Below are 25719 nucleotides of genomic sequence, written 5' to 3'. Positions count from 1 at the left end.
TGCTGAACTAAAGGTTGTATATTACTTGATGCGTTATGGTTTTGATAGTACTATAGTACTCATCAGTTGTTATATTGTACTGCCTTGGAATCAACGTTAGAGTAATCACAGATGTTTTTACCAGTTACAGTTATAGAAGTTTCATTATAACATCCTTTATTTTTATAAATTATAAAAATTTAAATTAATTAATTTTCTTGACCCCTGAACTCCCCCCCTCCCACCCCCTCCCTTTTTTCCCCATTAGGATATCTAAACAAATCAGGTCGGTTTCACTCACACTTACCACCCCCCTCCATCAAAGATAAGTTGTGATTTTTAGTGGAGCAATGGATGTTTGCAGTTTCCCTACCGACCCCCCCCCCCCTCACCATCCGCCTTAAAAAAAAGTCTAGTATTCTGAAAGGCCTATTAATAAACAGCAGAGCTCACTCCCCCACCCCTCCCCCGCACCCTAGACGCTCACTATCGCTCCTACAGACTCCTTTTCGTTTTATTTCCGGTAAAACACACCCACGCTTGCCTCGTTCTCGTCATTCGTCTCCAGCTCGCTTCGTGACGTCATTCTGCAGTGGAAGGCAGGGCCGACTTGCCATTGGTCAATGGGCACGGGTCGAAGGTCACCCATTTTGATTAAGGCCACGTCCCCGTTGGCCATGAACTGCCCCATGAACCCGTCGCCCGCCAGCCTCTGGTACTCAGAGGGCCTGGGCAGGGGAATGTGGACCTCAATTGTTCTATCATGGTTGTTGAAATCATATTCTGTGGATCAGAAGTGAGAATTAACATTTGATATAAATAGTGAAAGACCGCGAGATGTTTTTGTTTACATATTCTTTGTTGTGGTTACAGTAGTTTGAGATTATTCAAGGGCGTTAACCCAATCTAAAACAATACATTTTTCTTAAAACGTATCTGGATGCTAAACTTAAAACCTTAACTGGTAACATGTATGATCACCTACATTTTGCCATATGGGGTTAATAAGTATTGGTAACTCTATCGGTCGAAGCAAGAGAAATTTCAGCTGTATAATAAATAGCCTTAGCAAAAATAGAATGGGGAAACCATATATTTTAAAAAATATTTTTATTATTTTAAAAATGTCCATTACATCAAGTTGTTTTAAGAGACACATAACAATTCTCAATATAATTACCCGAACATTTATTTCAGCACTAATTGCAATCCCCATCCCTCCACCAAAATGGTCGGCAAAACCACGGCAAGAGTTTAAAGAGGACCCAGTTGACAATCGACTCACCTGTAATATGGCTATCAGCGACTCACCTGTAATGTGGCTACCAGCGACTCACCTGTAATGTGGCTACCAGCGACTCACCTGTAATGTGGCTACCAGCGACTCACCTGTAATGTGGCTACCAGCGACTCACCTGTAATGTGGCTACCAGCGACTACCTGTAATGTGGCTACCAGCGACTCACCTGTCACTAGTGTTATGTGGCTACCAGCGACTCACCTGTAATGTGGCTACCAGCCACTCACCTGTAATGTGGCTACCAGCGACTCACCTGTAATGTGGCTACCAGCGACTCACCTGTCACTAGTGTTATGTGGCTACCAGCGACTCACCTGTAATGTGGCTACCAGCCACTCACCTGTAATGTGGCTACCAGCCACTCACCTGTAATGTGGCTGCCATCGACTCACCTGTAATGTGGCTACCAGCGACTCACCTGTAATGTGGCTACCAGCGACTCACCTGTAATGTGGCTACCAACGACTCACCTGTAATGTGGCTACCAGCGACTCACCTGTAATGTGGCTACCAGCGACTCACCAGTAATGTGGCTACCAGCGACTCACCTGTAATGTGGCTACCAGCGACTCACCAGTAATGTGGCTACCAGCGACTCACCTGTAATGTGGCTACCAGCCACTCACCTGTAATGTGGCTACCAGCGACTCACCTGTAATGTGGCTGCCGAAAATGATGGCGATCTTCCTCTGCTGACCTTGACACCGAGTGAGGTCAGTGACGACCCGCAGGTCACGACCCTGGCCAAGAGATGACAACATGGACTTGGCACTGGTCAGTCTCTGGGGCTTGACCCCCGGGTGGGTCGTTATCTTCACGGCACCGTACCTGACAGACGTACCAGACATATTGTAAGGGGGCTGCCAAACTTTGGTGGGTGGTAGAAAGTGGTGGATGAGCAGTGGAGTTTGGACGTTTTGATGGTGGCAGTTTTAAAACGTCATAATAATATGGACGTTAGATGGTGGCAGTTTTATAAAGTCATATGGACGGTAGATGGTGGCAGTTTTATAAAGTCTATGGACGGTAGATGATTTAAGATTTATAAAGAAATATGAACGTAAGTAGATTGAAGATTGATGGAAGAAGGACGCAGTGTGATAGAATTTAGACGATGAATGTTGTCTATGTCTAAAAGAAACGTGAACGCTTTTGCTAGCATCTTTAAAGATACATGTTTCGACTCAATAGAATTTTTACCATTTTATAGCTTTTATCGCTGTGATTTAATTAAATAAACGTGCACTCTTTCAATATGACACGTAGTTTATTGAAACAATTAATAGTTAAAACGGTTGATCCATTATTAGATCAATCACAAGTTGAAACGCGGGGCACTTATTTATTCAAGTCTAACGTGTTATACTGATATGAAAAACTACTTCATGAATGTGTATCGGTCTAGTCCCCCCCCCCCCCCCCCCCCGATGAGAACCAGGACAAGTTACTCACCCTCGTCTGTCGTCAAAGAGCCGGCACTCAAACACGTACTCCCTCCTCAGATCGGTGTGATCTGACGAGCTCTTCGTCACCTTAACATTCACTCGTCCTCCGCGAAATATTGTGACGTCACGATTGATGGTCTCCAGTCCTACAAAAATAAAACATTTTTAAAAACAAAACATTCACATGCAATAAAACATGTTTGTAACATATGCAATTAAACAAATTTCACGGTCAAATCAAATAAGTTTAAAAATATTTTTACTGTTTGTATTCTCATAATAAAGAAAAAAAGTGTTGTTTATTTTATTTGTAGTGCATTAAAATGTTTCTTGATAGGAATGTTTTATGCATGTTTTTTAAAAAATTTCTCTTTATCATAAGTTGATATTTGACGACACACAATATTGTACAGTGGTGGGAGGATTACATGACTATGTACAGGATTATGTACAGGATTATGTACAAATACGCCTCAACCGTGGCGTGTATCATCTTGATACAGGTAGGTTTTCCCATCGTTGGGTTCATGCACCGTGTTTACACATGAACAAAAATCGCTATAAGTTAATATTCTATGAAAACATTTTCTCTACGGAAAGTGTATAGGCCTACTTATTGCCATTTTTTTTTCTTTCTAGAAATGTATAGTAGGCCTATACATGTCGCAAGCGTAAGCACAATTTTAGGAAGTTTTAAAAACCCAGGGTTGTTTATTACTTGACCCCACAAGTTATCCTGTACTGCCAGTCACTCCCTCCCCCCACCCTCCCACCTCTGGTGACCTAACCTTTACCATGCCATTCGCCCAGTTATAATGTCCATCTTCTATTTCTTACCTTGAGATCCCATAGCCATCGTGGCACTGGTGAAATGGACGTAGTCCGACCTGCTGTTGGCCGCCCCATCCCGTCTCACGAAGACAAATTCCTTGACCTGACCCCCGAACGAGAGCCGATCGATCGAGACATGGTTGGGTAGGGCACACGCGCCCAGCTCCACCCGGTATCTGACGTCATATCCGGTCATTAATGCCGAGGCCACCTGCCGAAACGTCCGCAGAACGCGGGGTTCGGCCGGGGGGTTGTAGGGTTCACCGCGAGTCCGGGTGGGGTTTCTGTCGCGGCGGGTTACCAGAGATTTAGGGGTCAGGACTACTTTTTTCTCCCGCTGTGGTTGCGAGGCAGGCGGAAGGTTGTCGGCGGGCGGTGAAGCGTCCTTCTGGAGCAGCTCAGGGGATCTCAGCTTGTTCAAGACGTAGGGCACCTTGTACTCCGAGATGCTGCTGCCATCCTTGACATTGTACCAGCCCTCGGTCAGCAGCAGTTTGCCTTCACTCAAGGTCATGGACACGCCGATCCTAACCTGGAAAGGTAAAAATATTAATATTAGGCATATTTTAAAAGTCAGAAAAGTTCCAAGTAACAAAAAATTCTTTCAAAGATCAGGGTTTTATATATAAAGGTTGCCCTGTTCATTAAAGTTTATCAATATTTTAGTTTTTAACAAGAAAAGCGCTTTTTATTTCATCACCGAATCCCCCCACCCCTATCTAATTTATTTACGTAGGTTGCATAGTTTATATTCGAAAGAAAATGTGAAAAATTTCCAAAGCTAATAAACGCGAAGCTGCAATACATTAGATATGATTGGTGTGTTTAAAAGTGTAAGTTATGGTGGTAGGTTCAAAATCCCCAATAATTTCGTGTTTTTGGCAAATCAGGGTTTGCAGGTAAACAAGATAGAAAAACTACATTAGTGCCAGAATAACTGTACTCTAATGGCTTAAAGAACCTTTCCCTTAAGACCATAGGTACTGTACTCAATACACTTACTTGATCTTTGCCTAAAGACCCAAGGCACTGAGGTCCGGTTATGCCAACGAACGTGTCTTTAGCTATCCTTTTCCAGAACATATCGCAGGCACTGTAAGCCTGCAGGTCGGTTAACCCTAACCCGTGCCTGTGCAGGGATTCTGTTATCACGTTAGGGTTTAACACAAAGTCGCTTGGCTTTTGGCTGACGCTCAGTTGGATTAGATCCTCGCTCAGTTTGTACGTTCGCATGCGAAAGAGTTTCATTTTCGAGTCGAAAGCAAAGCTGTAGAAGCCTAGCCGGAACGGCGAAGTGGAAGATTTGGTGAAGTCTTGAAAATAGACGGTGAGAGAATCGTTAAACATCGGGGATGAGATTCGGTACAACTCGGATTTGATAAGGAAACTTCGTTTGTGTGACGGAAGTCCCCTCTGCGCATGTCTGTGGTATTGGTTCAAATTACTGTAGCACCCAGGCAGAGAGGATGAAAGAGCTTGAAGATCTCGTTGAATATTGTCCTGTTTGGCGCGGACGAGATTGAACGTGATCAGAAGCAGGACAACAGGACAAAACACAGAAAACCAACTCATCATTTTAATCCTGACTGAATGTCCATCCATCTTGTATGAAATTCCACTAGAACACGCTTATACAAATATTTTTTTTTTAAGATTTGAAAATACAAATTAAAACTCTTGTGTTTTAAATAATAAATCACAACTTTACTTTCACAACAAATTCAACTTAACACATTGAAAAAAAATTATAATCCGTTTTTCTTTTAAGCGGTTTATAGTCGGAAATTTTCTAAATGACGGAATGCAATGACACACTAAACAAATGACTAAAAAAACCAAGTAGTCAAGAACAAACTTGCTGAATGACATCAACTTGGGAAAACTTATCTCTCGCGAGAGACGTTTCAGGTACCAATTAACCAAGTTCTCGGCCAGGCTCCTGTTTATATGCCATCGGCTCAGTCCAGTTCCAGGCCAAGGGAAGCCTGCCCCCCCCCCCCCCCACATAACTCGCCAACACCACTCAAGATGAGCGCTCTAATTGCACGCCTACACTCACCACCACGACATGAATGAAGTCTTTGAGACATGCGCGAACTACAAAGAGCAGGCTGACCCTGGCGGAAATAACAAAGCAACGAGTGATGACGTCAAACGGTTATCCCACCGCACGTGCTAGCTACCAGCCCTCTTGTTTCTGACATGACGTAGCTAGATAATAGCGGCTCTATTTACCTATTAAAAAAAACAATAAAGTAAAGGAAAAAAAACAACCCACATCAGCTAATAATAAGTCTAACAAGAAAGCTCGTAATGAATTTCAAAGTGGGACAAAAACAACTGTATTAACATGTAATGATAAAAACAAATGTCGTATTTAGATATGACATAACAAAATCATCGAATTAAAAAACCACATGACGAAAGTCATTAAATATCGAGCTAGAGACCTCCACATTTAAAAATTCGATAAGTCAGAAAAGGAAAACCGTATTTAAATAGGCTGACACTAAGAACGTCTGCTCACAAGTCTATACACGCACTGGATGTTGCACTTCAATGGTCTTAGGTACTCAGGCAAATTGGTGGTTTAATTTAGCTTTAACATAATTTTTGGTCCTGCATCAAAGAGAACATACACCTGTGTATACATGCATGCATTGAACACTTTTATTTGGACACCTGAAGACTTTTCATACAGTATTTTTTTTTATGCATGAAAATATAAAACTCATATACCAGACCCACCATGCGAGTTATATTTGAAGACAGACCTAACACACATGACCCGTTACAAATTGGCACAACAAGACCTTCCGTTCATAACTTCCCAAATAAGACCTCATATTCCACACCTCCCATACAGAACCTCATATTCCACACCTCCCATACAGAACCTCATATTCCACACCTCCCATACAGAACCTCATATTCCACACCTCCCATACAGAACCTCATATTCCACACCTCCCATACAGAACCTCATATTCCACACCTCCCATACAGAACCTCATATTCCACACCTCCCATACAGAACCTCATATTCCACACCTCCCATACAGAACCTCATATTCCACACCTCCCATACAGAACCTCATATTCCACACCTCCCATACAGAACCTCATATTCCACACCTCCCATACAGAACCTCATATTCCACACCTCCCATACAGAACCCCAATTTAAGACCTTCCAGAAGATCCAATTCCAGGCATGTCTTACCAAGACCTTCCAGACAAGACCTCCGGTTCCTTGACCTTCCTTATAAGACCTCCGCCACCACCTCCCACACCCCTGCCCCTCACCAAACGATTAACGGAAGTGGACGTGCTCGCGACCGGAAACAAACTCTTCAGCCTCGTTTCAAATTAGGTTATTCATTAAGCTTAATTAATTAACGGCCAGTTTCAAGATGGCCAGCTGATCGCACAGCCCCCAGTTCGCGGAAAGATTTACTGATTCCGGTGCTTATCTTAGCGACATGAAGTATTTTCGTCATAACTTCTCATCACAAAATACTAAATTTCCTGTCTTAAATGTACAGGATTTACACTAACTTTGTTGAATAGTTTACCAAATGACGTCAATGGGATTTCTAAATAACCCAGGACCCCCCCCCCCCGTCCCATCCCTGCCCTTACCCCACCCCTCATTAAATCCGACGCTGGATTACAATTTTCTCACGACTTTCATATTGACATCACCAGCTGTGGAAGCTGGGAGGTGTAAAAAGCTCTGGAAGATTAGAAGAAAACCTCTCACACAGCAAGTGTAGCGACTAAGTTGCGCTGAGAAGTTTGATTTCACTGGGCGCTGTTGGACATACACTAAAGCAATGTTGCTGTTTTTCCCCAGAGGTTAGTGTTGGACTGTCGGTGGTCATGTCAAGTGGTCATGTCAAGATCGACTGGCATGTCAGGTTTAGTGGGCATTTGTAAAACCGTTGAATAATTTACTGACTCGGGAGCTCGCGGTTCCCAGGCTTGTTTATTAATAATTTGGTTCATCTAGGTGACACGCAGGACGGAGACGCAAAAATATATAGTGCTTTTTTTTTTTAAGAACAAAATTGGTTTTTATAAATCTTACAAATCGTTCTGTATTTAAGCACATCTGATGAAACTTTTTACTAATTGGCTGGGTATGTTGTAGCTGTTATACACGAATATAGCACATCTGATGAAATGTATAACTAAATACTGGGTATGTTGAGGCTGTTATACACGAAGATAGCACATCTGATGAAATGTATAACTAATTGGCAGAGGCGTAGCGACCCTTCCCGGCGCCCGGGGCGAACTTTCAATTTGGCGCCCCCCCCCCCCCCCGCTTATATATATATATATATATATATATATATATATATATATATATATATATATATATATATATATATGTATGTGTGTGTGTGTGTGTGTGTATAATTATGTGTGTGTGATAGTGTGTTTATATATAAGCTTGTGTGTGGGTAAGAGTGTATTTGTGTGTGTAAGCGTGTGTGTAAGCGTGTATGCTACAGTCCGGACAAGGTTTAATAATTACATTGTATGATTTTCATTCCTTAAAACTTTACGACAATTTAATTCCCATTAAGATGCGTTTAACTTTTTTTGCGAAAGATTAGTAATGTCAGTAAAAAAAATAAGCCTGATCTGTGTTAGAGGGTAGTTTGTAGCTAACGCTAATATGTTTAGACCAGCCTTTTATGTTCTAGTTTTGAACGATCTCTGTTGTGATATGGTACATAGTTGGATTCGAAGTTTGTTAGAGTAAGGACACACAAGTGACATACAAGAAGAAGTTATCAGAAATATTTATTGTTCACATTGGAATACGACATGGGTATTTCGTTGATTGGTTGATGGTATGACAAAATAAGCTAAAGAAAACAAACTGGAATCCAACGGATGTTAACAGCTCGTAGTCTTGGATTTCGCAGATTTGCCCTGCCTTCTCGCACACAGTTTCTTCCAGGCATCTTTTCGGGGGGCGAAGCCCCCCGGAAAAATTTTTACGCCCCCCCCCCCCCGAACCAAATGAAATTTATATAATTTATATATAGAAAATATATACTTTTAACAGTGTCCGCCCCCCCCCCCCCGAAGAAAGTTTACCGCCTCCCCCCTCCCCCCGAAGATTTCAAGTGCCCCCCTGGAGAAAAAAGTCTGGAAGAAACACTGATCAAAAGTATCTGATCTCTCACGTTGAAGTTGAGAGAATCGTAAGAATCTTACAAAGAACTAGTCGCGTCTTTTTTTTTTAACAAAACTGGCTATTGAAATTGTACATTACGCGTTAATACACTTGGTTTCTTTACTAAGTGTTAAGAGAGTTATATACTCACCAATCCAGTACAAATACTTGCGATTTTTGTTAGCGAAAAAAGCGCCCCCCCCCACCCCCACACACACTCATCACAACCATCTTGGACAAAGTTTGTAGAGCGGTTTTTAACGTAACTAACTTTTTAAAAAAAAAAATGTTACACAATTATACAATGCACAGTACAATTCGTTTCTTTCTGAGAGCTAAAGGTTGTTTACTCAGAATCCTGTGTAATTTTGCTATTTTATTTAGCCTAAAAGCGCCCCCCTGCACCATCTTGATAAAAGTCACTAACGTATTTTACAGTTCAACAATCGTACAATACGTTTTAATACAATTGGTTTCTTTTAATAGTGGTAACGTTTATCGACTCAACAATCTAGTGTAAATTCTTCCGTTTTAAGTCTCGAAAAAGCGCCCCCCCCCCCCATCTAGGAAAAGCTTCAAAGCGGTTTTGCCGGTCACTGTTTCTTAAGAGTATATGTTTTACATTAAGAAATCAAGATAGAAAACAGTTAAATCAGTATGTAAATGCGTGTAGCCATTACGTTTCTTAACTTAGACAGTTTATAATTCAAAACTGCAGCATAAAATCAGCTTTAAAAAAATTTTCCCACCCCTTTTGGCGCCCCCATAGGGTCGGCGCCCGGGGCGGCCGCCCCCCCCCGCCCCCCCCTAGCTACGCCTCTGCTAATTGGCTGGGGGTGACACCTGTTGACACTGAATTTAAAAAATCACTAAATTTACTGTCAAAATAATGTTTTATCCAGTTAAAATAATTAAATAGTAGAAGAAAGGTGATACTAACCCGAAAATGCAAAATCGTTTATAGGTGTTGGGGAGTGTTTCTTTCAGACTTTTTTCTCCGGGTGTGTGTGTGTGGGGGGGGTGTGGACTAAAGTATCCGGGGGGTGGGCGGTAGACTTTCTTCACCGCCCCCCCCCCCCCCCCCCCCCCCGAAGAGGTGCCTGGAAGAAACTCTGGTGAAACCCTCACTTATTGTACCGGGTGAGACTCGACCTATTCACGCCACTCTTAGCTAGCTATTAAACTTGCTGGAAAGCAGACTTTCCCATTAAAAATTTGCCATTTTTCGTTTTGGTGTTGTTAACCCCTTGGATGGTGTCACCCGGTGCAGTCAGCCTTGTCACGATACTGGTGTTTTGAACATCCCGGTAAATTAGCAGAGTTAGGCAAACACCATTATCTAACACACCACGTATGGTGTGAGTATGTGACGACAATTAGCCTACTAGAGACTAGCTCCCCTGACAAAAAATCAGATTCTCGCCCCCGCCCTTACGCTTCATACAAAGGTATCGTTTGTCAGGAAGTACTTATTGTCTTCTCCACACAACGTAACCGGAAGTCTGACACTCGCACATGCGCAACACTTACTCTTCCTACATAATGGCTATTCTTGGCCTATCAATGAAAACAGTTACCGTACTTGACCTTAATATTGGGGTCACGTTTCTACTCACGCATATCAAAAGTATGCCGATGTTTGCTTGTCTTTTTCAGCCGAAAATGTGCACGAATTTCATCCTAAGCTTTTAAACAAGACATACCACATGTAGCCTACATATAAAACCGGCAGCATAAACAAGACACACATCACTAGTAGCTTGAAACACATAAGATAGAATCGGAAATATGTGGGCACATTGGACACCAGCGAGAAAAGTCTCAAAGGTATTTGAGAGGTGTATAAATTCATTTAAAAATCATGCACAGCGTAGTTACAATTAATATGGTTATAAAATCCTGCCTGTCTGGTTTTTTTCGGACTTTACTAAAGATTGGATGTATTTGATGTTTATAATATTTTCGGTAACTAAATAAAAATTAAAAAAAAAGCAAAAACAATTTGGTTTTCACGTGTAATGGCGACATAAACAATGGCATCCTGCTATTGGATAGGCCGACATTAATTTTATTGTACACATTGTAAGCTAAAAATAGAAAACTAAGTCATGGGGTTTTAAATTTGCATTGTTATTTAAAAACTTGATCTGCAAAGTTTTGTAAACAAATAGTTATCGATCACTAAGTTACTGTACAGCCAATCAATATTTGTCTTACGAAAGTGAAACATCCGGTTATAACTTAGGCTTGATAAAAATAAATAGAAATGTAGCCTTAAACTCAACAAATTATTTTCAAGTTCTCTGGATTTACAACTTTTATAGCATTTATTCTAAAAATATAAAATTTCTAAATTAATTTTAGGCTTAAGTTTTTTTTTTTAATTTTTTTTTTACGGTCTAAATCTAAAAAGCACGTTTTTATTCCCTGTCAACAATACTATGGAAGGAATCTCGTCAACTCGCTTGTCTCCAAAACACAAACAATACTGTGGGGACAAATGTGCAGAGAACAAAGCACAAACAATACTGTGGGCACGAATGTACAGAGAACAAAACATAATATAATAGTTTGGGCACAAATGTATCAAAAACAAAAAGCACACAAAAACAACTTTGATTATCTTTGTATTATCTTTGTATTACCCCTGTAAAGTAAATATGTGCTGCCTAGCAACATATGAACATATGTAAATAGCTTTATCTTAAGGCAAAAATCTATCTTACCTATAAACACATAATAACATTTTAATATGCTAAACAATTCATAAAAGGTTGAGCAACAATCATATGATCCTCCATATATAACCTGTTGAGATTTTTGGTTTATGCTTATTAAATAATCCTACAATAACAGAAAAAAATGTTTTCATTTTACAAATATTAATTCAATTTCTGTTTTAAATATATAAGAATATTGTGACAACAGAAGCATAAAATAAGATGCTCGTTAAAAATGTGTTTAAAAAGCTGCCATGAAATTAGCATAATTTAATTATTTGTTATATTACTGTAGAGAGGTATGTTTGTAATATGTATTTTGTACCTTAGTGTTTGCATGGTGTAAAACTAATAGTTTGATGATATGTAAGTAAAGTAAGTAGTAAAGTTCCCTTTCAAACCTGATGGTCTATGGGGCAAATGAAGTAGAGTTCACTTGTTTCTGTGACCTCAGCATATGAAGAGATAGTGTGGTCAGCACTATGCCCAGTTGCTTTTAATTTCCCTAACCTGAGTTAGGTACCCGTCAGAGTTGGGTGGACTCATGGAGGGTCTACTGACTTGAATCCGGATTCGAACTCGAGACTTACGGGTTAGCAGTCTAGCTCTCTACCGCTAGACCACTCCGTCTCTTGATGATATGTAAGGTTTCAGCTAATACAGCACAGGTTTTAAGTTAAAAAACAACAACACACTATTTAAACAATGTGAGTGACCTATATACAAGCGTGTGTTTACTTAACCATGCCTAGGTATTAATAGACTTAGTTACAACTGTATGATTAAAGTGATGTTTGAAGAAAATTATGTTTGACTTAAGTCTCTAAATGCTTTTATCAACAAGCTAACAAAAATTTTTTGGCTTAAATTTGTAACAAATAGGTATATCTCACCATCACAGTAAAGAAAGAAAAAATACAAAAACTTTCTGCAGTGTCAACTAAAAGTTCACCTGTTTACATAAAGTATTTATCCTGCTAGTTATCTACATCTATCCATATTTCCTTTGTCAGTCATGTATATACCACTCTCAGCCACAGCCATTATGTGAAATAAATAATTGAAAAAATATAAAGATAAAATATACACAGTTGATCACAGGTGCTAAGCTTCCATAATCTCAAATATACAACATGAAACACAGGTAAACAATTCACTTCAAATCACCAGGAAATTAAGATACCCTCTCATGATATTAGAATATCTGTTAGCTAAAAACTGATTGGAATTAACTCTTGATATTGCTAAAAAAATAATGTTGTCTTTCATTCACAAAAATATGAAATAAAACACAGTTAACCAAAAAAGTTATCTAAATTGTGTGCTGCCTCAATCTATGTAAATAACAAAAGTTATCCAACTTATGTACTGTATGAAACTATGTAAATAATAATTTTTATCCAGCTTGTGTACTGTGTGAATTTATGTAAATAACAAAAGTTATCCAACTTATGTACTGTGTGAATTTATGTAAATAACAAAAGTTATCTAACCTGTGTCTAGGTCTAAAAACATCAAACAATTTGTGTACATTTTGTAAATATACCAGCACCATTAGAAAATATTAAATTAAAATCAAACACTGTGTACATTGTCAACAATAACATTAGGTGATCTTAATATAAAAAAACAAACACTCCACTGATCTTATACAAATTTTCACTCGTACCATAAAATCTAGACCCTTGCCCAAATAAAGAAACAGATATAGAATAGTAAAATCTTAATATATGCCTATTTTGAGAATTGATAATAGACCCACCAAGTATAGATATTTGACCAATATGACAATAGATATATAGCATAGACAAAGGCAGTGCAAGTTTTAAAATTTGGTTAAAAGAAGCTCAAAAATAACAATAATGTGTCAAACAATAAGTAAAAGTAAAAAAATTACAAGCTTTGTGTAAAAACAGCAACACAAATGCAACATCTTGGCAAGAAAAAGCAATAGCCGGCTCACCCTCTAAAAAACAAGAGTGTCATAAGTGAATATAATTGGCATGCATTGGTTTAGCAAATTTTTTTCTGGCCACATCAAACCTCTAAACTAGCATGAAAAGGGTTCCTGCATGGATTATTCCTAGAGGGTTTTGGTTTGTAAGTTTTAAGTGTTGATCTAATACTGATATGAATTTAAAATTTCTTGGTTTAACAAAAACATTTTTTAAATAAAAAATTGTTGCATTTTAAACATGTGTGTTCACTCAAGTTACAGGCAAAGTAACTTTTAAAAAATAAACATATTTTGTTTAGTGAATTGTTTCTGAGTACTGTTAGCAATCTCTTGATTTCACTGTAAGTTATTACTTTATATAGAAGCTTTAACATGTAGAAACAAAAATTGTTAATGTGTATGTGAAATGTAAGTTAATGAGTAAACCTTTACTTTTAAAACCACATTAACCCTTTTGTCAATGGCTGCCAAAGTTTCGTCATACTGATAAACTAAGAGAAATAATCCATGGGTAAAGTTATAAAATGTAAATAAGTTTAAAATGTACTGGTTTGTATAATACAATATATAATTTTATCACAATTTGAAGGATTAAAGTAGTAAAAATTATGGTTAATCAAGTGCTAAAAATGTGAGAAATTTTGTTTAAACTTCCAACAACTTATTTCCATAAGATTAGTACATATTTAGTACACATGCACTAAACCAAAAAAAAAAAAAATTAAAGCAAAGTTTTAGATCTCACAATCAAAAAAGGAAGATAGATCTTACACATTTCTATGACCCCGGTAAATAGATTGTGGTTAACATTAAGCCCAGTCAATTTTACTTAACATCAAATCAGGTATCAAATTGGACTGTGACATCCTATGGACTCAAACCTGGAAATGAAGTTAAGACTTTAAGGTTAGAAATGATGTGATCCAACTTATTGTCTAATGCTGTCCCTAAACTTGGCATGTTAGCAAATGATGCTTGAATATAAAATACTTATTTGAAATAATGAGCAAATACTTTGATGTGCAGAAACCATGAGACAAATATTCTAGCAGGTGTCTTAACATTTAGTGCTACAACAGCCTGCCTAAGATAACAGGCAGACAATACTACATCATGTATTCTAAGACATTACACAAGAAGAGACCCTAGAATAGCTGACATTAACATCTATATCAACTGTTGGTTCTGTACTCTATTATAAACTCAGGATATGCTTGGTGATTCTCAAAAATACAGAAACGTTGAGGCGACTCTACATTGTCGACAGACGTGTCAAACATTTTGAAATATGGACTATCATCCTCAAAGGATGGGGGGCGTGGCATTTCATTCCAGCCTTTACAGTATCGGCCAATCATAACTCTAGCAATGATCATAAAGTGAGTGTTCTGGACCTTGCAATTTACTATATCATGGTCATGAGAGTTGGTTGATAAGGGCTGATTACAATTGGGGTGAGGAGATTTTTCTGTGCCGGGCAAGTTGCTGACCATTAGTGGCTGGAACTGCTGGCACAAACTGCTTCCTGTGTCCAGTTTTTTACAGCAAGGATCATCCCACCTGGCGCTGCAGTAGTTGCCACCACAGTCTGTGAACTCGTGTGCGCAGCGAGCATCTTTTGCAAAGTAGGTGCCTGGTAAATTTTGGAACATAAAAATTTAAATACATTTTTATAGACTATACTTCTTTGTGTAAGCTTTCATACTTGAATGATATGTTTCACAATGCAGTATAAAGATTCTATAAAGCTACTAAACAAGATACTATTAAGCCCTAATAATTGTATTGTTATTATGAAATTTTAACAAATTTCACTTTAATCCGAGAACTTGTAAAATATGCTATGCTTCAAGGAGTTTATAGGCTTTTAAGGTTTTCTAAGAAATAAATGAATGTACAAAAGCAAAGATATCAGTTTATGATAATTCTATATGATACCATGATCCAGGAAATAACCAGCTTACCGTAACCTAGCAGCTTGCCATGTTTCTTGCCAGATTTCCAGTCAAACCCTTTTGTGGCAATACCCGTAAGGTTGGCTTGATACGTCCCATGGAACAACCTTTGTTCCGCAGCTGCCATTCCACCAAGTTCATAAAATAGTTGATATTTTCTTCTGATAATTTAAAATGATGCTTTAGTACGAAATATAAACAGTAAAACTAAACATAATTCGAAAGTTTTGTAGCTTAGTATGGTAATTTTTATGGGACGGAGTGGTCTAGTGGTAGAGAGCTGGACTGCTAACCCGTTAGTCTCGAGTTCGAATCCGGGTTCAAGTCAGTAGACCGTCCCTAAGTCCACCCAACTCTGATGGGTACCTAACTCACGTTAGGGAAAGTAAAGGCGGTTTTCATAGTGCTGACCACACTATCTCTTCATATGCCGAGGTCACAGAAACAAGTGAACTCTACTTCACTTGCCCCATAGACCGTCAGGTTTGAAAGGGAAACTTTACTTTAATGGTAATTTTGTCTTTTTGTGATAAGATGATAATAGAATGGTACGGGGTAACAACTAATATTGGCTAAAATTGTGGTACATTGTAAGACATAGTTCAAGCTATAAATAAACTTTCTGTTTAAATATTCAGACTTACTGCACATACTGCTGCCATAGAACTGGGTTATGGATTTTAAAAACCCTGACAATACAATAATGTGGAACACACAGGGTCTGGTGAAACTTTTGGGATATTAGTCTCCCTTCTTCTGTCCAAGGGGAAACGTCATAGAACTGGACAGGTTTTAACAAGTGGTCCTCTTGAATCAGTGGCTGTGAAGTAGAAGGTAAGTGGTCAATGTTTTGCATTCCTAGGCTAACCCGGTTCAGACTGCAAGATGTCTCTAAGTCAACCCAACTCTGATGGGTACCTAACTCATGTTATGAAAAGGCGACTGGGAATGGCGCTGACCACACTATTTCACTGTATATAGAGATCTTTGAAACAGATAAACTCTACTTCATTAGCTGCATGTGTATTGGGCATAAATGGGAAAAGGTGATCATGAGTGAATATTTTAAACATTACATGGGTTTTAAAAACATGATATTATTGTAGAAACAATTACTGTCTCATACAATAAAAAAAAATCACATTTGTTTACCTAATTAAAAATATGTTAGTTAAAGATTGAAAATTATTTAAGTATATTTATATAACTTAAAAATTAATGATTATACAGGGATTTAATGAAAGTATAGGAACGTTAATAATCAATGATATATACTCTCCTTACTTTAGCGGCTTAGTTTTAAAAAATGTTGAGCACTGATTGGATAGCTAACTAATAGCCTCTAATCAATATTTTTTTACCGCAGGGCTAAAATTGACAGATCCCCCCACCTTCATACTTTTACTTTTAAAAAAATGAAAATAAAATCTACTCAAATGACAAATAAATACAATATAATGAGAAAGTTTAGTTACTTACAAGACTTGGCGGAAAGATTGGCACAGAGTTGTCATAGTTGATGGTGCAGTTAGAGTCAAACAGGTAACAGAGGTGTTGAATATACCTGACAGGGTAGAGAGTCATCATCTTAGAGCCTGGTCATATTGTCACCATGGCCGTGGAAAACAAGGTGCAGCGGTGACAAGCACAGGATAAACTAACAACAATCACAGCCTGGACCAAGTCGCTAGGTCTGACCTTTAGAGAAATGTCAATTCAATATTGGGGATTATCGATGGGAGCTGTGACTTGGAACTGCTCAAAGGGCAGGTAATTTTGTATGTTCACATTTGTAACAACTTAAAACAAGTTAAGAAAAAAAAACTATAACAACAAGCATTTAAATAATTCTTTAGCTATAACAGAAAAAGTGCTGGTCTCTCATTTCAATACATCATGTGACTCCTTTACGCTATTACTGCAGGCTTAATCTCATGTCTATAAACTATAAACCTATACTAATTGATGCATAGTACCAGAAAAACTGCCTGTTTGAATAGTTAGATGAATGATAGGTAATATAGCTGAAAGTATTAAATATGTTCATTCTTCTTCTTCTTCTTCGTTCTTAATTATTAGTGTTGAAGGGGATCGAGATTTATCTGCTAGTGGGTTTGAACTCGAGACTTTGTTCGAATTTATCAACCATGAGCTTTTTGCCGACTCGACCACGCCTCCAACACAATTAAGCGTTACGTGTCAACTGGTTATGCGCCATTGAGGCCATTGACTCCGATTTCAGCCTGCTTTTCTTTTTTGGATTTGCTTCCATAGCCTTTGTCCAACCAAGAACAAACCACAAGGCAGCAGTTGTTTAATTTTGGAGTTGTCTCTCCTAGAAGAGTGGCTGTCCCCAGCTAACGAGCCTCATCTGCCCGAGGGTTCGAACTCGAGTCTTTTCGGTTTAACAACCATGAGCTTTACCGACTCGACCACGCTGACCCCAAATATGTTCCATAATTGCTGTTTTTTAGCCAGTATCACTCAGCAGGGTCCCAAAACTTTAAAATAGTTTTGTAAGCACAGGATTAGAAAAAGTTTTGACATCAATTACTCAAATTGCTGGGTTTGAGTCAACAGGACACCACTGTGTCTACCCAGTTCTAATGGGTACATAACTTGGGGGGGGGGGGGGGGGGGCACAGATAGAAAATAGACTTCCTACTTATTACTTATACTTAACAATTACAATAACTAGGCCTAATAAATATTAATAACTACCTACTATTACTACTAACTAGACCTACTAACTTTAGTTAGTAACTAGCTTAGCTAGATTCTAGATCTAGATTTATATTTTATATTAATAATTAGCCTTGAAAAATTAACTTAATTATTTAATAAAACGACACAAAAAAGACCTGCTAATTTTAGTTTATAATTAGATCTATAATCTATAACTTACATAATATTACATATTACTATTATTACTTGATATTACAATACAGTTCGATGAGTTTGATTTGGACCAGAAATATTTGGTCTTAAAAATTGTAAACAGAACCCCTTGCCTTTATTGACAAACAGCGAATCAAAATATAAACAATACCAAAATACAGGGCTTGGATTGGGACTAGATCTAGATCTAGATTTAGATCTAGATCTAAATCTAGATTAGATTAAGTAAGATCTAGACTAGATCTAGTATTTTGTAATTTCAAGACCGAAACTGTAATATATATAATTTTATATCATACACGGATTGACAAAACCTTCTAATACTTCTATGAAAAGTTAAAGCTTCGAAAAGTCTGGTTCCAGGCCACCTCTTTCGCGACTTTCGGTGTGTTGTGCTGTGTGTGTCGGCTAGCGTGTTGTTATGACGTACGCGCACCCGCAGTGTGCAGTGTTGTCCTAGTACTTGCAGTAGTAGTAGTAGGGCATGTGGCGTGTGGGTGCTTAGGGTGTAGGAGGTCAGGCTAGCGCCTTGGAAACGAATGTCGCTTCGATATTAATAATTATTATAGTAGACTTTGAGTAGATCTATATTCTATAGGCCTACTACTGTCAGTAGTCAATAGTAGTCATCGTCATAAGTCACTCATAATTCATAGCATTAACTAATTGTGTAATTATTAATTGAAATAGAGTAGAGATCCTACTAGCTAGGCTGCTAGGCCTAGGTACTAGATCTAGGTAGTCTTGGGCCTAACTACACTTTCTTTAGTAGCCTACACTTTTAATATTTACTAATTTAATGATCTAGATCTAGTCTAGCTAGATGTAGAATTCTAGATCTAGACCTATAGATACAGTGACTACAGCTTAGAAAATAAAATTATAGAAAGTTTCTAGACGTCTATTAGAAATTATGAATAATCCTAGAATATCTAGATCTTATTCTATTTATAATTAATTAATTAACTAATTGTAAAGGCCTAATTCTATATTATTAGGCCTACACTTTACTTACAGTAGGCCTTGTTATATTACGCCTAGGCCTAATTAATTAGATCTAATAATAATTTTTATCTATTCAGGCTACAAAATAGTTCAAAATACCACCCGCCATAGTCTAGTACATTACATTTTATGTTACATTTATTGATTTAATATATCTTAGATCTAGTGCACAGTGATGTGTAAGGCCTATTAAAATTTTTTGAGTATGAACATTTTAGATCTTCCAAATGAACTTTTAGAATACATAACTTCATTTCTTGAAGTTAATGCAATAGTTTGTTTAAGCAAAACATGCAGGCGTCTTCATGAAATATCGAGTATAGAATCATTATGGCAGGCTCTTTGTCAGAAAGGTAGATCTAGTCTTTTGTAAATTTATAAATATTTAGTTCTTTGGTATGATCCTTACTCCCTCACCCCTTCTCTATCTTCACTAAATATCAGACCCCTCACCCAATAAAATGATGTCACACCCCCTTCCGCTTACAACCATTATTGTTTTTTGAAACAGCAATTTCTTTTTGAGCCGTAATCTATTGCTTATAGTCCAATAATAGACTCTTCCGAAAATATGCTAAGTGTGTTAGGTTGCTTGTAGCTTTGTAATCTCGTCTATTTTAAGAAGATTCTATTATTGGACACTAGTATAAAAAATCGATAATGCTAAAAGTTGTAATTCAGACTAAACAGTTACTTTATAATGTAGAAATGTACCAAAAAAAATTTGACTTGTAGGGTAATTGAGTCAACTTAGTTTTCTTGTGAATGTTGTCCTTTAGACAGGACCTTCCTCACTCTCAGGACAAATAAGTCCTTCTTTGTTAAGGACTTTGATAGGCTGCTCTTTTAACTAGTGGCTATAACATATTTACAGGCTATAAAAACGTCTAAGACCTTTGTAAACACACATAACATTGTTATTGTCATTGAAACAATGAATTAAAATATTTTCAGATTACAATGTGAACAGCTCATCTGGATGGAATATTACTTACCGTGATATCTACACAAAAGGTAGAGTGGAAACATTAAGCATACTTAACTTAAGCAATAATAGGCAATATCATATAGTATGAAGTATGATATAGGCTATAGGCTTATATCTTTATAAATTTATATATATATATAACATGAATGATAACATTCGTTTAGCAAAGAATGACCACATGTAAAATGTAGCATGATAAAACACCTTTCCTTGAAGAAATATGACCTAATGACACCGTCTCAGTATAATGAGTATTGGACTATACATGCATTCGTCTGTTTACTTAAGCATTTTTGTGGGAACCAAAATTTTTATTCCAAAATGATAATTATTTTTATTATAACTGTCTGCTTCTATATATATTGTTATATTATTGCAGTTGCGCTATGTTTAATTCCATTATAAGCCTTTCTGTTTTATAACTTTAAACTGTCTCATGGTATTAAAAAAATTTAAACACTAATTATGATGTCTACATTTAGTCAAAAGTCACTTTTTTTTGCTAAAAATTTTCAGTTTTAAAAAAGTGTGATTTCCTTGGTTGGAAGCGTTTAGCCTTACTGCCCTATGGAGGACTGGTTCATGTTTGTGTGAGTATTTCAAAAGTGTTAAATCTTACTGAAGAGAGGGTTGATACAATACATGAGTAAATATATTAAAATGTGTTTTTAAATTTAAATGTTACACTCCAAAGAAAATTACTGATTCAAATAATAAGAGCTTTTTAAATCATTGGCAAATTGGTGAAATAAATATTTAGTTTCAACCTAAAGACATAGTGATTAAACCAATCAGGATTATGGACCTTAACCAGATGGTATGTTTGGTTACAGTGGGCGGAAGGAGAAATTCAAGTGAATGCTTACAAACCGTCCCATAGAGAAGATGCTAAACAGCCATTCAAGCGTAAACAGCTCTTCTCCATTAGGTGGAACAGAGAGCTAAATGTCGTAGAAGTTTACTGTATGCAGCATAGATCAGGTCCTAAGCTCAGCTCATTAACTCAGGTAAGGAACATCAGGTGGAACAGAGAAGAGAGCTAAATGTCATAGAAGTTTACTGTATAGATCATCTCCTAAGCCCAGTTCATAATCTAATTCCAAGTAAGATAGAGACTACGGTATTGTCCTGCTGTATTCATAAGACCAAATAAAATTAAACCGTATAATTTTACTTTTTTTATAGAATGGCAACTACCCGTTGGTACAGTGCCTTGATGATCATAGCCATAAGGTATTACAGTAATGTAGAAATAGCATTTAGTTTTAATACACTCTTTAACAAATATGCAAGAAATTGTTATTTATTTTAAAAAATTTGAGTAACGTATTTAGAAAAACAAAACTAAATTCATAGTAGGAATATCCCTGCATACAACATGCACTGATAAAAATTAAAAATTCAACATGGAAAGTGTTATATAAACATTTAATTTTAGGTATTTTTAAACATATTAAAACTGTATTGATAGTTAAATGGAACTTTTTGGTATGGTACTTCACACGTATATGCCGCATTTATTAAAACTGTTTTCTTTGGTGATTTTATTATTCTCTGCTTTAATATGAGGTAGAGTTCAAAAGCCTCACTCTGAGTATCTGTACTGAAGCCAGTCAGGTGTTTGACAAGAAGGGAAAGTAAAGGGTGACCTAAGGTCACAGCAAGAGCTGAACTCTACTCTATCTGCCCTAGTGAAAATTGTTGTCTGAAAAAGAACTGTGTCTTGTTTTACCATATGAAAGCTGGAAGGACCTGAAATAATATTTACAATTCAATGAGTTTATAATCTTTCCACAGAGCAGTAGAAATCAATACAAATCAAACAGCAAGTTTCCCAGAGGGTTTCTAGACCATCCTGATGCATTTCATGGGTGTAATTTGATAACAGGGTATGTTTTCATTGTCTGGTTTTACCTTTTGGTTAAAGGTTTCATGTATTAAGTAATACTTTGGCATTTTATTATGGATCTTGTTTTTATTTATTTTTATGTAGTAAATATATTTGAAATTATATTTCATTTCTGTAATTATCAAAACTTTTGATTCATTGAGGACAAAGTAAAGCTGTTAGTGTCTGATCACGCCTTGCCCAAAACTTTTTTCTATAACATATTTTTTTAATGTTACATGTCCATTGTATACAGTGTTTTTAGTTGAAAAATTATAAAATAAGAGAGAGATTTCACGCATTGGCTTAAAATATATGGTAAAAAGTCTGGAGATTTAACCTATAGTAGATTTGCCACTTTCATGAGTTGTAAGACATCTTTGTTCACTTGCACAGAAAAATGCTACAGTCCTAACTTCATTACATTATTTTAAACACATTTAAAAAAATAAACCGGGAGTGATCTCCCCTAAACTTTCTCGAATATTTTTATATAAAATAACAGGGGATGGGAACTCGGGCTATAGACATGATTTTTAATCCATTTTAAATACTTAAAGTTTTAAAAATAGAATAAAATCTCGTAGACAAATTAATTGCACACCAAGTGAACGCGAAATAAAAAAGCGCATAATAGTGCGCAATATTATTAGTACTTTTAAAATTTACATTAGTTTTTTGAGAAATCGGAAGTAGCGTAAATTACTACTTCCGGTCAACGGAAATTACTCAAAATTTAACAGAAGGTAGAGAATTAGATCTTTTACTTACATGTGAAATTTCATTTATCTATCTGAAATAGTACTCAAGTTATAGGCTTTTGAAAAATTCAAAGTAGAAAAAGTACCACTTTCGGTTGTCGGAAATCGCTCAAAAGTTGATACGGATCTACGATTTTGATATAATACTTATATATGAAATTTCATCAACCTAGCTGTAACGGTACTCAAGTTATCGTGTTTACACACGGACACACAGACACACACACACACACACACAGACATACGGACAAGATTGCAAAATTATGTTTTTCCGTATCAGTGAGGTGTAAAACGTCGAGATTTGTAAAAATCTCGATTTTTTTTTTTGCACGATTACAATACTTTCTCTATACTACGTATATACGAGAAAGTAAAAATCAATATACAAAACAAACGTGTCAATAGTGTTGTTTCATTCATTATTTTAATCTTGTTTTTTAATGAAAAGGACAAAACTGGTAAATATGTTGTTACTTCCCTTTCAGGTCCAACCTGCCATTACTTCCCCTTAGTTTCCCCTCAAGAGATGAACAAGCCCCCATAAAGCTGGGCCTGTACACAGCAAGCTATGGCCCCCACGGAGTTGAAATTCTAAACTTCATGTTTAAAGAAAATGATCCTTTTGTCATTGAGGGCCTTAAAATAAGTGTAAGACATTTAAAGCTGAAACATGTTTAAAAGTTAAAAAAAAAAGAGTTATCTTGTTTTAACTTACATCAATAGTAATACAACAGAAAGAAGCTCTATGTTTAACAGACGTGCCATGTTAACCATTTAGTACACCTGTGTGTAAGTTTTAATGAACCTGCCCTCAGGGTGATCCCAACGTACCAGCTGGTAACGTGAGTGTCACCATCTTCCTGAAGAAACCCATGGTGCTCACCCTAGATGACCAGCAGTCCCTGGACTCACTGCTCGAGGCGGACAGTCGGCTGACCGATGCCAGCTTCCAGGCGCTCTTCAATGCAAACAGCCTTAACACTGACCAGAGGCAGCCATTTTCTTTACCCTTTCAGGTCTTTGATCAGTTTGAGGCCCTTCCCAACTTCTGCTTAGCCAGGTAAGGGAAGCTCTGATTCGTATTAGTTGCTCTTTAAGTAGTTGTTATTAGTATGTGATAGCCCTCTAGTCCACCTTTATGTTTTTTAGCGCAATTTCCATTCTGGAGAATTGCGTTTATTAACCCGTCATTTCTGGATGTATGAATGTATGAATGGATGGATGTGTGTCCGCAGCTTTCATCGTATCTCCTCCTCAACGAAGCAATATCGATGACTAGTTCCAAAAGCAATTTTGTTAAGCAAGTTCCGAGGATGAACATAGGTCAAAAAAATTCCCGGGTTTCCTTCCTGGATTTCCCGGAAAAGCCAAAAAACCACGAAAAAATGCAGTTTTTGGCCCATATCTCGGCAACCAGACCACTTAGCGACTTGAAACTTTTACCAATCGATTCCTGCCATAATTTAGAACAATATTGCCGAAGAAAGTTTTCAAAAATATCCTTTCGTTCGGTCACAAAATTTTTTTTGAATTAATTAAAATTTGGACCGAATTAGTAGGCATTTTTTCCAACCACACCACATGTGTCATCACGTTCAATAGCTGCGCCATCGCGTTCCATGGCTGCGCCATCACGTTCAGTGGGTGCGCAATGGTTTTTAGTCATGTAACTCTATTGTAAATAAAACATGTAAAATACTGAAATTTTTTTTAATAAAAAACGTTTTAATAACTAACCAATGGTTTTACTAACCCTGCTCTTGATTTACGCTACGACAGAGCTATTTTTAGATAACATAAGGAAATTGCGCTAAAATTGTCACTAGACTTTTTAATTACCTTGTTTTACTTCATTAATTGAAATAAATGCTTAAATAATTAATAGTAGACATGCTTTAAACTTTTCGATGTCGTTTTTTTAACTCAGATCCACAGCACTCGATAACAGTTGTCCCACAAAAATGCTGGAATTCAATTGTCCTATTTTTATTACCAACTACTTTCCTTTGGTCAATATTGTTCTATTTTAACAATTCTTGTTAAATGTTAACTGATGTACTAGTTTTAACTGTTGTTGTTCTGTGTGTTTTAGGTTTGCTGCTGAAGGTAGGATAGCAGGCCATATGTTTACCACACCCAGTTACTGTCGCTGTCATTTTGTCAAGTTTTCTGACACAGTTTTTGCCGTTCTTTGGCTTGAGTTGTACTCCTTTAGTATGTTTTATAAGGCAGAGTTACCCAAACTTTGACATAAGACAGAGTTACCCAAACTTTGACAGTTTTATAAGGCAGAGTTACCCAAACTTTGACAGTTTTATAAGGCAGATTTACCCAAATTTTGACAATTTTATAAGGCAGAGTTACCCAAATTTTGACAGTTTTATAAGGCAGAGTTACCCTAACTTTGACAGTTTTATAAGGCAGAGTTACCCAAACTTTGACAGTTTTATAAGGCAGAGTTACCCAAATTTTGACAGTTTTATAAGGCAGAGTTACCCAAACTTTGACAGTTTTATAAGGCAGAGTTACCCAAATTTTGACAGTTTTATAAGGCAGAGTTACCCAAACTGACAGTTGGTTTTAAATACACCTTTGTAAGAAACATTGAAACAAATGTTTTTTAATTCAAATAAAATTGTTTAAAATAAGTTTAGAATTTACCAATAGAACAATGTAAATTAGTTTTACTGCACACGTGGATCACAACAGTGATTTGTTTAAGAAGCTGATAAAACAAATTAGTTTAGTAGCAAAAACATGATACAAACCATTATCTTAAAAGTTTTAAAATTATTCTT

The 25719-nt window shown here is 36.9% G+C and overlaps 3 protein-coding genes across 7 annotated transcripts; 1 reads left to right on the top strand and 2 right to left on the bottom strand.

Annotated features, from left to right (window-relative positions):
• Positions 1-455: 455 nt before the first annotated feature.
• On the bottom strand, positions 456-5485 carry LOC131935400 (uncharacterized). The gene is made up of 6 exons (XM_059291789.1): positions 5411-5485; positions 4558-5183; positions 3562-4087; positions 2732-2870; positions 1932-2107; positions 456-762 (listed from the first exon to the last, which is right to left on the bottom strand). Exons 2-6 carry the CDS (start codon positions 5155-5157, stop codon positions 494-496), a joined length of 1710 nt encoding a protein of 569 aa, XP_059147772.1. The 5' UTR covers positions 5158-5183; positions 5411-5485; the 3' UTR covers positions 456-493.
• Positions 5486-14197: 8712 nt separating this feature from the next.
• Positions 14198-18665, bottom strand: LOC131935396 (protein mono-ADP-ribosyltransferase PARP12-like). Of its 3 annotated transcripts, XM_059291784.1 has the most exons (6): positions 18579-18633; positions 16861-17079; positions 16026-16201; positions 15391-15542; positions 14917-15059; positions 14198-14307 (listed from the first exon to the last, which is right to left on the bottom strand). In XM_059291784.1, exons 2-6 carry the CDS (start codon positions 16966-16968, stop codon positions 14302-14304), a joined length of 585 nt encoding a protein of 194 aa, XP_059147767.1. In that variant the 5' UTR covers positions 16969-17079; positions 18579-18633; the 3' UTR covers positions 14198-14301. The 3 variants fall into 3 exon arrangements, with proteins under 3 accessions (XP_059147767.1, XP_059147766.1, XP_059147765.1); XM_059291783.1 differs by having other exon boundaries at positions 14198-15059; positions 18604-18665; XM_059291782.1 differs by having other exon boundaries at positions 14198-15059.
• Positions 18666-18767: 102 nt separating this feature from the next.
• LOC131935395 (F-box only protein 31) lies at positions 18768-25677 on the top strand. 3 transcript variants are annotated; one of them, XM_059291779.1, is made up of 10 exons: positions 18769-18794; positions 19445-19637; positions 20239-20298; positions 20789-20862; positions 21106-21279; positions 21458-21505; positions 22070-22161; positions 23407-23569; positions 23737-23981; positions 25014-25677. In XM_059291779.1, the coding sequence occupies exons 2-10, from the start codon at positions 19490-19492 to the stop codon at positions 25168-25170; spliced, it is 1161 nt and encodes a 386-aa protein (XP_059147762.1). In that variant the 5' UTR covers positions 18769-18794; positions 19445-19489; the 3' UTR covers positions 25171-25677. The 3 variants fall into 3 exon arrangements, with proteins under 3 accessions (XP_059147764.1, XP_059147762.1, XP_059147763.1); XM_059291780.1 differs by lacking the exon at positions 18769-18794 and adding an exon at positions 18998-19017; XM_059291781.1 differs by lacking the exon at positions 21458-21505 and having other exon boundaries at positions 18768-18794.
• Positions 25678-25719: the final 42 nt, after the last annotated feature.

The sequence above is a fragment of the Physella acuta genome, unplaced genomic scaffold, assembly GCF_028476545.2.
Source record: "Physella acuta isolate Inbredline_101_S28 unplaced genomic scaffold, ASM2847654v3 ptg000144l, whole genome shotgun sequence".
Taxonomy (NCBI): Eukaryota; Metazoa; Mollusca; class Gastropoda; family Physidae; genus Physella; species Physella acuta.
This window is presented reverse-complemented; position numbering and strand designations above follow the sequence as displayed.

Bases quoted from the DNA above. Each gene is read 5' to 3' on its own strand.
- LOC131935400 (XM_059291789.1), bottom strand. From the start codon at position 5,157: ATGGATGGACATTCAGTCAGGATTAAAATGATGAGTTGGTTTTCTGTG. The intron at 2,871-3,561 runs GTAAGAAATAGA...TTATTTTTGTAG, and splicing joins GATGGCTATGGGATCTCAAG to GACTGGAGACCATCAATCGT. The intron at 2,108-2,731 runs GTGAGTAACTTG...TACGTCTGTCAG, and splicing joins CTCTTTGACGACAGACGAGG to GTACGGTGCCGTGAAGATAA.
- LOC131935396 (XM_059291783.1), bottom strand. From the start codon at position 16,968: ATGATGACTCTCTACCCTGTCAGGTATATTCAACACCTCTGTTACCTG. The intron at 15,543-16,025 runs GTAAGTCTGAAT...TTAAATTATCAG, and splicing joins CTATGGCAGCAGTATGTGCA to AAGAAAATATCAACTATTTT. The intron at 15,060-15,390 runs GTAAGCTGGTTA...AAAATTTACCAG, and splicing joins TGGCAAGCTGCTAGGTTACG to GCACCTACTTTGCAAAAGAT.
- LOC131935395 (XM_059291779.1), top strand. From the start codon at position 19,490: ATGAACATTTTAGATCTTCCAAATGAACTTTTAGAATACATAACTTCA. The intron at 19,638-20,238 runs GTAGATCTAGTC...AAATATTTTCAG, and splicing joins GCAGGCTCTTTGTCAGAAAG to ATTACAATGTGAACAGCTCA. The intron at 21,280-21,457 runs GTAAGGAACATC...CTTTTTTTATAG, and splicing joins AGCTCAGCTCATTAACTCAG to AATGGCAACTACCCGTTGGT.